We start from the raw sequence: 11,700 nt of genomic DNA, 5'->3' as shown, positions 1-11,700 counted from the left end.
TGTATACTTTAAGCCTCCTTTCACTCAGTATCAGTATAGCATTTTTGAAATTTATCCATGTTGTATGTAGTGGTAGTTGGTTTCTTTTTATTGTATTCAGGTATTTTTCAAGGGCTGTGAAGACTGGGAATGGGCTAAAACTCCCTGCGTCTCCCATGACACTTGTACAGAATCCTGTGCCTTGTAAGTGTTCAGTTGACATTTGGCGACTCAATGGATGAATGAACATTTAAGTAAAATAATCAATCACAAGCCATTTAGACACAATCAAGTTTTGCTTTTCCTATCCGGAGAGTCTTTTACATGTTCAACTTACCAAACACCGGTGTTACATATCCTGGCTTCAGAAGCCTGCCTGCTTTACTGTAGGAATCCAGGGATCCGCCCATATGCCATTCTGCAGGCTTTGCTGCATTCATGCAGCAGTGAAGTACTGGCGAGAAAGTGAACTCCTGCCCTGGACAGCATCCAGCAGGGCTGTGAAAGAGCCAGCCTCGGAGCTTTGTCTGTTGCAGATGGAAATGCTTATCCTCTGTCTTTGAAAACATTAAATCTCACATTCTTCCCATTGATTTATTAAAAACCACTGTAAAGGTCAGCAAAGAAACTCAGGAGCCGTGTGGAATATTTTTTTTTCTGTAGCTGGTTAGTGCCCACATTGTAGAAGCAGCATGTATTTCCTTGCATTCGGGAAAGCACAACCGAACAAACAGGGTGAGTATCGTCGGCTCTGACCGATATCCCTGTGACCTGCCTGAAATGGCTATCCCCAGTGCAGCTCTCTTACCTCTGAGTCTGGTGACTGTGATTAAGGACAAGGCATAGTAGAGCAGGCCTCTGGGAAGAAAACACATTACCTTGGCTAGTTTTCTGGAGCGAGCATTTAGGGGTTTGAACCTATCACCATCATTTCTGCTTGGACAGCACTGAGTTCCCATCATTTCTCATACTGCATGTGTTCTGAATATAAACGTGCTTTGCATCCTTAATCTATTCAAATGACACTCCTTCCTGCTGCAATCTAAATTTTATATAGCCATGTAGCATGCTTTATGATGCATCATTTCAAAATGTGGTGCTGTAAGATAGGCATTCTTGATATTAAAATGGGAAAGGTTTTTTTTTTTCCAAACAAACATATTTCCCAAGAGATGAAAGAGATTCATGCATGATTCCTGTGGTGAGCAAAATATATACAGAAATAAACTTGCTACAAGAAACAGAGATGAAAGATCATTGTGGCTTCAACAAGCCATACATTTCTGTTGACGTTATTCATGTTGTTTTTGAGAAAGTTAAAGACTTGCAGAAAGCATTGCTAACTCCAATAATGAGGTGTTCAGTGCCAGTATTTTTTTCTTTTATTCCTTAGAGCAATGTTTAAGGTCACCTTTTAAAAGAAAACCCATTTACAAGGGTGGAAAATGAAGATACTATAATTAGAAAAAAAGTGAAAGTCATGGTGTGGTTATTTTAAAGAGTTAGGTAAGCTAATTTTCATTTTAGCTTATTAATTCCTAAAAGGATGTTTTCTAAATTGATGTTTAGATTTGTATCTAAAATGTTACAATGCCAGTTATGTACCATGTTCCACTGGCCACACCCATTTTATTTCACATTGGGATATTCGAGAAACCTACAAGAATCATGTCGTTTTTTTGCTGCCACTAGCTGTCCAAATGGACCATGCTCATTAACGGTTTCCTCATGGTACAGAGGAGTTCAAATTAGTGTCCCCAAAGGAGGAGAGGTTTTTGATATGCACGCTAAACTCTGCAGACAGCAGACATCACTCAACAAATTCCATACAGACATAAGGAAGCAGTAAATGCGAAAGACTGCAGCTTATGGAATGAGTAGAACCCTCAATCTGGATGCAGGTAGAGCTTAGGTTTGAAGGATCTGTGTGAGTTGGCAAATTACTTACTCCTCTGGGCCTCAGCTGTTTGCTCTGAATAACAGTAACCATCTCCAGGTGATTTTGTCATTATTCAGTATGAGATAGCAAATGCCTGTCATATGGTAGGTATCTTGCATGTGTTTATTTACTATGTTTCCTTGCATCCACATACTGATGCCAGCTTTGGTGACACTGATGTATCTACCTGATGGTGAGATGGATGGAGATTCATCTGCCATTCTACTCCAGAACTGATGCCAGAGCTTATTGGTGGTAGGAGAACTTGGCTCTCCTGACCCCTGGACTGAGACTTTTCATGGGCCCTACGCTAAGGCTGAGTTTTTCAAAACAGATGCTAATATAGAACCTGCTGTCCCATATGGCTTGAGAATAATAAAATGAAAAGTCATCTGTCACCGGGTCCCATCTATCTGAAGCTTTCACACTCTGCTGGCACTGGAGAAGTAGTAAAACATTTTCAGTGGTTTTAAAGGAAACATACCTTATGAGTTTCATGTTAATGTGAAGATATTTACTTTTTAACTAAATGACCTCAGACAGTTCTTTGGAGGGTTACAGAGGTATTAGGGATAACCAGAGTGGTAGGATTTCTGTTAAAGGGGTCATCCACATAATTCTATATTTTTAATCTCCTAGCAGCATGTTTTGTTGACAGCCCTCACTAAGTTCAGGTTAGCAGAGGATGTTTAAAGGGAAATAAATGCATAAGGGTGTGGCAAGACCCAAAAGCCTCCTTCTAAAGAGATAGCGACTCTACTACAAACAGCACTAACCAGAAACATGATGGTGAGGGGAAGGCAGAGACAACATATGTATTTTCTTAAATAGGTTTTCTAAAGTTGCTCACTTTGCTTTGCCACACAAAGCAACGCCATGTGGGCTTTTAGAGCAAAATGCTGGGAAGAGAATTCAAAAAGGAGAATGACTGGACAGAATATTAAAGAAGAGGCAGGCACCTGGCAGAGGAAGGCTGAAGGTAGAAGAATCAAAACCTAGACCCAGGTTGGGTTCAGGAGCCCAGGAAAGCAAGTGGAGTATGAGGTGGCCAGGCCAGGAGCTATTAAAAAAGGTCACAGATCGACATGCCTAAACGCAGCGGATCTGCCCCTTCCCCCACTCTGCGGGCCAGATTCAGCACAGGAAGGGTCCCATTCTCACCCTTTGCTCCCGTATTCCTCTTTTTTCTGGCTACCCAAGGGGCAGCAGGCACCAGTTGCCCCACTGGTTTCTTCTCTCCGAAGCATCCCCTGCAGCGCCCGCCGCCCCTCTCCTTTCTAGGCAGCCTTCTCTGCAGTCAAAGGCTTCAGGGAGGAGCTGTGGAAAAAAGAAAAAAAAAAAAAGCTGATGGACTTAAGATCTGAGGGTGACCTGAAGCTCCCGGGAAAGAGAGCTGGCACAAAGGAAATGAATTCGTAAATACCTGAGAGTGTGTTGTGTGCAGACTCACACACACTCAATGTGAAACAGTGTGGTTTGCATGGATCAGGTTAACAAAATAATCCATTCTCCCACGCTTCATCAACATAGGGGTAATTGGGAGGAGACAACTCTATGGCTTATCCAGGTTCTTGCTCCACCCTCCGTCCCCACAGAAGCCTATACCACTCTTGAATTTCTTGAGTGAAAAGACCAAGGGTAGGTAGGCTATGAAAAGTCAACAGAGGAGTAAGTACTTTATCAAGTCTGCCAGGGACGAACAATATTCAGGACAGTCTCATGACCTTAGGCTTGAAATGTAGAATATCCGGGCAGGGATGTTCCTCTGAGATCACTTAGTCTTGATAGATTTAAACTACTAATTTCAATGTTTCTGAATTTGCATTATTTGCGACAACAAACATAGTTTAGAAACCCGAGGAAAATTATCTGCTGCAGTCTTTCTATCATGAAGACGATGGGCTATCACAATCACAGGTTTGGGGTCAGAAAGGACCTCAGAGGATAAGCCTCATCCCATCCTTTCCTTGGGAGAGGAGTTAAGTGTCTCCGGAAACAACTGCACCGCTGCAAATAGTTCACCCTCGGAGTATCACAGGAAAAGCCATTCCGGCTTCTCCATTTGAAAATAGTTACCATATTCTCCCTTAGTTTGCCTCTTAAAAAAACCGTAAGTGGCACATCAAATGCTGTAATATACAAATAAAACAAAAACTAAATGCTTGCTCACATAAATCTTAGGTATTTCGCGGAAATCTCTGCAATCCCTTCATGAATCCGTGGGGACTCCTAACATCACGCGTGTGAAAATATCCTGCAAACCGCAGGGCCGTGTCCACGTGCGCTACGGCGTGCGCGAGTTTCGGGTGTCTGGGTGCTTCCTGAAGGAAACCCATGGACTCCTGACTGCATTTGCTTTCGGGTTATTACAATGTATCGGGGAAGAATCACTGGGCTATTTTCTATCCTTTCCTAAAGAAGGCTGGGTGCCGAGTTCTCCTCCCCAGAGACCACGCCCAGCGCTCCCGGCTGGCTGCAGCAGCTTCCCTGAAAATCAACCACTTGCAAGGCTTGTTGAATCATCAGGTTGTGGCTACACATGTGTAAAAAGAGGGAAGCGGGCGGTAAATGTGCTGCGGTTGGTGGTATCAAGCAGGAATTTAGTTTGGTGAGGGTCCAGGCAGCTTGAAGCTCCCCGCTGCCTAGCGCGCAGCGGCCTCAGCAAGTCAATCTCCGTGTTAGTTTCCAACTCATTCTCTGCTCTTCGCCACCCACACACTGAAACACGTTAAAAGCATCCGCGGCTTCATTCCCAGTAAAGAAATGTGAAAATCTAGAAACACTAACAGTCAGATCAACTGCTCTAAAGGTTTGGAAATGCTAAACCAACACCTGCAGTAGTGCCGCAGTTTCACGAGTGTGTGTGTGTGTGCGGGCGCGTCCGCACATTCCCTATGTGTTGAGAAGCAGCGCATTAAAGAAAAAGAAAAATAACGAGGAAAAAGGAAGATGAATTGCAGAAAGTGCCAGAAATAGCTAGAAAGAAATTAAAACTCTTCTGCATACATACTGCAGACACACAACCTAACCTATTTATTTGTACCTAAAATCCCCTAGCGGCACCGTCACCATAAACACCAAGGGGGATCGTTAAGGAGGTCCCTGGTGGGAAAAGGGCGAGTTGGGGGTGGGAGTGGGGGCGGCAGGGTGTCTACATACGAGGTACCGGGATACGGAAAACCAGGGTGTCAAAAGAGAGCAAGAACCTGTTTTGGGGACACTTAGAGATCCAAGTGATAAGGGGTCTGGGCGGTGCAGGATAGGAGGGGGTGCGTGGGTGGATACAGAAGGGAAATGAGGGGGCATGGGATCTCAGAGAAAATCAGGGGCCTCTGAGCAGAGTGTAAAGGACGAGCGCCGCAGCTCCCCGGCCCGCCGCTCGCCCCCGCCTTCCCTTTTGCGCAGAATCCTCGCCTTGGCTGCAGCAGCGCGCTGCCCCCACTGGCCGGCGCGCTGTGATCGATCGCAGGCTGCGTCAGGATCGTCCCGGCGTATAAATAGGGGTGGCAGGACGGCGCCGAGCCGCACACAGCCATCCATTCTCCCCCTTCCCTCTCTACCCTGCCCTCTCTCTCCAGGCTCCCACCGCCGCCGCGGGCCGGGGAGCCACCGGCCGCCACCATGAGTTCCTTCAGCTTCGAGCCGTACTACTCGACCTCCTACAAGCGGCGCTACGTGGAGACGCCCCGGGTGCACATCTCCAGCGTGCGCAGCGGCTACAGCACCGCGCGCTCCGCTTACTCCAGCTACTCGGCGCCGGTTTCTTCCTCGCTGTCCGTGCGCCGCAGCTACTCGTCCGGCTCCGGCTCGTTGATGCACAGCCTGGAGAACCTCGATCTGAGCCAGGTAGCCGCCATCAGCAACGACCTCAAGTCGATCCGCACGCAGGAGAAGGCGCAGCTCCAGGACCTCAACGACCGCTTCGCCAGCTTCATCGAGCGCGTGCACGAGCTGGAGCAGCAGAACAAGGTCCTGGAAGCGGAGCTGCTGGTGCTGCGCCAGAAGCACTCGGAGCCGTCCCGCTTCCGGGCGCTGTACGAGCAGGAGATCCGCGACCTGCGCCTGGCGGCGGAAGACGCCACCAACGAGAAGCAGGCGCTCCAGGGCGAGCGCGAAGGGCTCGAGGAGACCCTGCGCAACCTGCAGGCGCGCTATGAAGAGGAGGTGCTGAGCCGCGAGGACGCCGAGGGCCGGCTGATGGAAGCGCGCAAAGGCGCAGACGAGGCGGCGCTCGCCCGCGCGGAGCTCGAAAAGCGCATCGACAGCCTGATGGACGAAATCGCTTTTCTGAAGAAAGTGCACGAAGAGGAGATCGCCGAGCTGCAGGCGCAGATCCAGTACGCGCAGATCTCCGTGGAGATGGACGTGTCCACCAAGCCCGACCTCTCCGCCGCGCTCAAGGACATCCGCGCTCAGTACGAGAAGCTGGCTGCCAAGAACATGCAGAACGCTGAGGAGTGGTTCAAGAGCCGCTTCACCGTGCTGACCGAGAGCGCCGCCAAGAACACCGACGCAGTGCGCGCCGCCAAGGACGAGGTGTCCGAGAGCCGCCGCCTGCTCAAGGCCAAGACCCTAGAGATCGAAGCATGCCGGGGCATGAACGAAGCGCTGGAGAAGCAGCTGCAGGAGCTGGAGGACAAGCAGAACGCAGACATCAGCGCTATGCAGGTGCGGCACCGCCCGAAACACAGGGGGGCGGGGGACTCGAGCACTGGGGAGAGCTGGTGCGCCCAGAAAGTGGAGACCAGGGATGGTGCGGCTGCTGGCAGCTCTTGGGGATAAGGCTTGGCTCCTGGGCGACTGTGTGGGAGGGGTGGGGCACTTGGAGGGCCTGAGTGAGGGCGCCACTGTAGTCTGGGAATGTGCTCCGTGCGGCTGCACCCGAGTTCCGCATTAAAGCTGCCCAGCCCGTGTTGGGTGGGGGAGGGGAAGACGTGGGAACTGGGCGTTGCCTCTGGCCTGCTCTCTACTGACCTGCATTAACCACCAGTTACTTTGCAGCAACTATCAGATCATCTTGTTAATAAATAGTAGAGTGAATAACTCCCAAGTAATTCTGAAAGGTTACTGTGACCCGCATGCTTTATGACTAGTTATACCAACCACTCCCTTCCTTTATTTAGTAGGTAGACAAGAAAATAGTTAACATTGTTTTAGGTAGTTAACTAGTAATGTTCATTTCTTTTTACTCTTTTCTTTTTCTTTGTACAACATTTCTATTTAAAACCTCTCCATCTTCTGGGGAGTAGAAAAAGTAAAATTTAAAAAGATCTCCATTTTAAAAGATCTCCATCTTCTGGGGAGTAGATTTTTTTTTCTTCTGGGGAGTAGAAAAATGATTTAGATACATAGGAAATATTTTAGAGAAAATAATTTTTTCTCATCTGGCTATTTTATTCTATAAAGGCATTAGTTTCTTGGCATGTAACCCAGCTAAAGAAGATTTAATCAGTGAGTGAGAAACAGTTTTTCTATCATCTTAGTTTCCTTGCAGACATTTTCTGATGATCATTAAGCTGTATTAAGTAAAGAAACAGAAGAAAAGAATTTTCTTCCATTTTGTTTTTCATCTCAGGCTTCATGAACTTGGGTATTTTAGGCAAGAAGGTTTTTTAAAAGATACAGGAAATTATTTTAGGTGGGATTTTATCAAAGGTGTGCACCTTGATTTTAATTGAAATTAGGCCTCTACAACTACACTACAGTAAAATAATAGAAGATATTTATGCTTGGATTTTTTGTTTTGTTTTGTTTTGTTTTTGTCTTCAAACAGGACACGATCAACAAATTAGAAAATGAATTGAGGACCACAAAGAGTGAAATGGCACGATACCTAAAAGAATACCAAGACCTCCTCAACGTGAAGATGGCTTTGGATATTGAGATTGCAGCTTACAGGTGAAAATAGAGGGGCAGAAGCAGCAGCCATTAAACCTTAGGAAGAAAATCAGATCCCATTTAAAGTTATGTTGGATCAGAAACCTTCAAGAATAGTCCTTTGAAATAATGAAATGTTAGTTTTTGGCTTCTTCCAAGAAAGTATTTAGACATATAAGAATTTAACCCTGTAATTAGGAGTCTTGTTTTTAGCTTCCCATTACATTTTAAGTCTGATAGGACGATTTAACGTGTTTCTGTTGTTGTTGTTACTGCTTTCTGGTCTCCATCACAAAATCCGCAGGCATTAAGTTTTGATAAATCCCAGCCCTGCTCCTGCTTCCCTTTGCCTTTAGGGTGCTCAGAGCAAGTTGTGAACCACAAGTTTCTTTTAACCTCACCTTCCATCTGCATCCCCAGGAAACTCTTGGAAGGCGAGGAGACCCGGCTCAGTTTCACCAGCGTAGGAAGCATAACCAGTGGCTACTCCCAGAGCTCCCAGGTCTTTGGCCGATCTGCCTATGGCGGTTTACAGACCAGCTCCTATCTGATGTCCACCCGCTCCTTCCCTTCCTACTACACGAGCCATGTCCAAGAGGAGCAGATTGAAGTGGAGGAAACCATTGAGGCTGCTAAGGCTGAGGAAGCCAAGGATGAGCCTCCCTCTGAAGGAGAAGCTGAGGAGGAGGAGAAGGACAAGGAAGAGGCTGAGGAAGAGGAGGCAGCCGAAGAGGAAGAAGGTATGATAAGAAACAAACCCCTGCAGCTTCAAGTGCAAACTGGGAGTGGGTATTTGTTAGGAGGTGGATAAGACAAATGAAGCCTCGCTTATTTATTCATATATGATTTTAGAATCATAAATAATTTTTCTGCTTGTTCAACAAACCTTTCCTAAGTACCTACTCTGAATGAGGTCAAAATTGACCTCATTGGTCAATTGGTCAAAAATTTCATTTTAAAATATATTCATTTAACACATCAGCTTGGTGTCCTAAAGAACAAAAATAGATACCAGACACATAAAAAATAGTGAGGTTAAATCTTTGGGAGGAGCAGAGCTTTCCATGCCTAGAAGTGGTCTCATTCTATTTAAATATGTGTTCAGTAGCAGATTATTCATGGCAAGCGTTGTCTGTTACATGTGCTTTTGGAGAGAGTGGAGCTGGGAGGCTTTGGTGAGCATTCTGACGGTTTTATCTGTGTTTACAGATTAAACCTTAGCAGAACATGTTTTGACTGGACTTACCTAGGATTTGGATTTTGTACACTTTCTTTTTATGTTCAAGCTGCCAAGGAAGAGTCTGAAGAAGCAAAGGAAGAAGAAGGAGGTGAAGTTGAAGAAGGAGAGGAAACCAAAGAAGCTGAAGAGGAGGAGAAGAAAGTTGAAGGTTCTGGGGAGGAACAAGCAACTAAGAAGAAAGATTGAACCCCCATTTCCTTAATTATTTCAGGAACAATTCTCCCGAAATCAGGTCAACCCCATCACCAACCGATCAACCAGTTGAGTTCCAGATCCTATGTGAATTAAAAAGTCAATATATGTATAATTCTGAGATGACTTAGGTTGGACATTCAATGTTGTGCTATGAATTTCCTCTTTATGCAGAGTATCTGTTTGCTTGCAGAGTGGCTTTCTGGCTTGCTGCCAGCCTGTGCATGGTCCACGCTTATGAGTTCAGGAATTATGGCATTGTGAATCATTCAGATGTTTACAATAAAAAACACCACGAGTAAATAAATTCACTAATGTTAATGTTAAACTTCGTGGAAAAATAGTCCTTTGAACCTTTGGTGGTTAGCAGTTAAAGACCTTGAGTTATGTGCAATAAATAGTAAATAAAGTTATACCGAATGGTGTATTTTTTGCTGTGGTTGTTAATTAATTAAAATACTTTAAAGATGGCACTGGTATAAAGCATATGCCAGTGGACTATTGACCTCCAATTTTTTTAAGAACTCAAAATTGTAACAATTACCAATACTTTTCTTTTTGTTCCCTCATTGGAAATTCCGAGGGATATAGTTAGGTCATAACTACTCATAAAATCTCTCCCCTCAAAAATGTTACTGATAATAAACATGAGTAAATGAGAAAGTCTATAAATAACAATAGACTTTGCCCCATAGCACATATTGTGTTAGATTTTGGAATGGCTTCCTAGGGAGCGATTGTGAAAATATTTGCCAGATATACTCGTTATGGTAAATAGGTCATTTCAGAGTCCAGAGTGCTAACCATTACACCATGGAACCAGGATAAACAGGTCATTTCAAACTGATATGTCATAATGCAATATGGATAGAATATGAATCCCATACATTCATCCCTATAACTGTATTTTAAAATATAGTCTAAATATCATGGGCAGAGGTTGAAACCTGAGAACATGGTAAAATCAGAAGGAATGACTTATCTATATATAATTTCAGGAGAAGGGACTATCAAAGGTTATTTGCCACTCCACTGCAAACATATTGCCTGCAATTCTGAGCTCATGATTTAGTATGTTGTTAAGCGTAATTCTGTTTCCTCAAGTAAATAGCATTTAATCCCACACACTTTGAAACCTTTAAAAACTACAGATACAGGTAATGAAATTATGAGTCACTTAAGGGGGGAGGTAATATGCTTGTATGTTACATTGACATTGCTCTGCATGACTCTTGGAAAATACTTGGATTTCAATGATAGCTTGACTGGTTGGACACTGCATCAAATACACACCCCATATGTCCTCTCTGTCCATCATAAAGTTATGAACGCTCTTGCACTTGCATTTGATGTGGAATAAATATAGATATTATTGATTATCTGCTGTTCTGCCTTTATTCTGAAACAATTGCTTTGTCAGCTAATTTCATTCAATATTTGTTTTTTAGACAATCTTTGTAAGTTATGGATTTAACCTGAAACCAAATTGGTCTCCATTTAAAGTTACTTAATCCCTTTGTACCACCTATTTCTAGTTAAATATGTGTTACTATGCAAATAGATAAACTGTTTCTTTGCCATGATGGTATGGACTGGAACTATGAATGCTCTCAATGTATTGGCTTCTGTACAGAGGAGGCATCTCCTCAGAAACCAAGCTTTTCATATTTATGCTTCCTAGACATGGGATGATGTACATGGCAAGTCTCAAACAGTTGCAGGCTACATGCAAAAGTAACTTTAGCCAAATGAAAATCGCTGGATGCTCTGAGAATTACTTCGTTGAAATAAGAACACTGTACCATACTCTACCCTGTGTGCCATAATAAAATACTAAAAAACCTAAATTGAATTTGAAGTCTTTTTTAACATTTCCCCAAATTTTGTGCTGTGGTTAGTGTCCCTTTTCCCTCTGCTCCCCTTAAATCTGCAGTTCTCTTTCAGTATCTCCTCTCCTAGAGAATGATCCCCTCTCCCTAATCATCTGATTCTATTAAACAGACACCTTGAATGGCAGCCTCCTCAGCCCCTCTAGAATAACCTATCACCAAGTTATAGTGATAACACCTCCACGTTTCAAATCCTTCCAATCCTTTCAATTTACATGGTCTCCACTCTAACCTTCTCCCAGGGCCTACTCTTGGTATCCCTCAGTTAGCACCCTACAGCATGCTAATCTTTTAAGAAGCAGATTTTGATCACGGACCCCCCCTGAATGAAATCCTCTAATAGCTTCCTGCTTTTAATATGAAAACCGAAATCTCAAATGTGATCTTCAAGGCCTGCATAGCGCTGACCCCTGCCTACTTCTCTAAGCTTATTTCATTGTACACCCTTTTCCCTCCACTTCCAGTACTCCAGCCACCCTGGTATTCTGTTCTCCCATCTGTCACAGGACTTTTGGTGATTCCTCAGTCTGGAGTATTCATCTTTTCTCTGCTTCCCTCAACCTTGCCCAGCCAGTTCCTACTGA

At 44.5% G+C, this 11,700-nt stretch overlaps 1 protein-coding gene across 1 annotated transcript; it reads left to right on the top strand.

Moving 5' to 3' along the window:
- Positions 1–5,177: 5,177 nt before the first annotated feature.
- Positions 5,178–11,074, top strand: NEFL (neurofilament light). Its single transcript, XM_037746130.1, has 3 exons — positions 5,178–6,586; positions 7,692–7,816; positions 8,216–11,074. The coding sequence occupies exons 1-3, from the start codon at positions 5,540–5,542 to the stop codon at positions 8,604–8,606; spliced, it is 1,563 nt and encodes a 520-aa protein (XP_037602058.1). The 5' UTR covers positions 5,178–5,539; the 3' UTR covers positions 8,607–11,074.
- The last annotated feature ends 626 nt before the right edge of the window (positions 11,075–11,700 follow it).

This window comes from Cebus imitator, unplaced genomic scaffold (genome assembly GCF_001604975.1).
Source record: "Cebus imitator isolate Cc_AM_T3 unplaced genomic scaffold, Cebus_imitator-1.0 Scaffold221, whole genome shotgun sequence".
Classification (NCBI taxonomy): Eukaryota; Metazoa; Chordata; class Mammalia; order Primates; family Cebidae; genus Cebus; species Cebus imitator.
Note: the sequence above shows the minus strand (reverse complement) of the source record. Positions and strands in the feature narration are given on the sequence as shown.